Source organism: Carlito syrichta, unplaced genomic scaffold (genome assembly GCF_000164805.1).
Source record: "Carlito syrichta isolate Samal-C Ts95f unplaced genomic scaffold, Tarsius_syrichta-2.0.1 Scaffold120557, whole genome shotgun sequence".
Lineage (NCBI taxonomy): Eukaryota > Metazoa > Chordata > Mammalia > Primates > Tarsiidae > Carlito > Carlito syrichta.
In genome coordinates, this window is record NW_007064653.1 from 7,402 (window position 1) to 8,505 (window position 1,104).

Genomic DNA, 1,104 nt, shown 5'->3' on the forward strand with positions numbered 1-1,104 from the left:
TACAGGTGCATGTCACATGCCTGGTTAATTTTTTTTTTTTGGTAGAGACAAGGTCTTGGTTTGTTGCCCAGGCTGGTCTCACACTCCTGAGCTCAAGCGATCCTCCCGCCTCCCCTCCCAACGTGCTGAGATTACCGGTGTGAGCCATCGCATCAAGCGAAGAGGCTACATACACTTTAAGGCTCAGTTTTATCATATGCAAAATGGAGATAATACAAGAACCTATCTCCAAGACTGTTCAGAGGATTAAATGAGCTACTGCACACGAAGATCATGCACTCAGTGGAACTCAACAATTATTTGTACTGCCATCATCTGTTTAATGGGCATAAGAGAGCCCTAACACATCGTATTGTAGTAAGTTCGGAAGCGTATCCGGCACCGGTAAAGCCATACATGACTGATGCTATCATTATCATCCTCATCATCATCCTACCAGCTCGCCCATCGAAAAGATGCAGTCATTGAATTCCATCATTTTTTTACTTGGTTTGAAAATCCCTTTTCTTGGCCTGGCTCGGCCGCCCAGGCTTGCTCGTCACGCCTCTGCCCACTCGGACTGGGCGCGAACAGCTCTGGGCTAGGGATTCGGGCCTTTCTGGACCACAGACTCCCATCGCCCTGGCCGTGGGCCTGGACCGCCGGCAGTCTCCATGGAAACCAACTAGCCACAGGGGGGCGTGACGCCGTCAAGACAGACAGGTACCTCCGCCTATCGGATAAACGTTATCTGGGTTAGGAGAGCAAATAAAGCCTCTGATTGGTGCGTCCTTGAGGGAGGGCGGGAATACGGCAACGGACCGCGGGTGCTGCTACCGTTGCTACCAATCAAGAACCGGGATGGCTTTGATGGACAGGCCTAGCGAGAGTGCGGGCTTTCACCCAACCGGTGGGCCACTGTCCCGAGAAAGGACCAATGAGGAGGCGGCAGGGGCGGGGCGAAGGGGCCGGTTGCTCCGGAAGTGGAGGGAGGGGGTGAAAATGGCGCCCAGCTCGAAATCGGAGCGGAACAGCGGGGCCGGGAGCGGCGGCGGCGGCCCCGGGGGAGCCGGCGGAAAGCGGGCAGCGGGGCGGCGGCGGGAGCACGTCCTCAAGCAGCTGGAG

At 56.0% G+C, this 1,104-nt stretch overlaps 1 protein-coding gene across 1 annotated transcript in view; it reads left to right on the forward strand.

The window, feature by feature from the left end:
* Window positions 1–948: 948 nt before the first annotated feature.
* The window catches only part of DCAF15 (DDB1 and CUL4 associated factor 15), a 7,752-nt gene continuing 7,596 nt past the window's right edge, over window positions 949–1,104 (forward strand). The window contains 1 exon segment of the mRNA XM_008048130.2: window positions 949–1,104. This exon segment is cut by the window's right edge and continues 4 nt beyond it. Coding sequence (XP_008046321.1) covers window positions 982–1,104 — 123 coding nt within the window. The 5' untranslated portion in view covers window positions 949–981.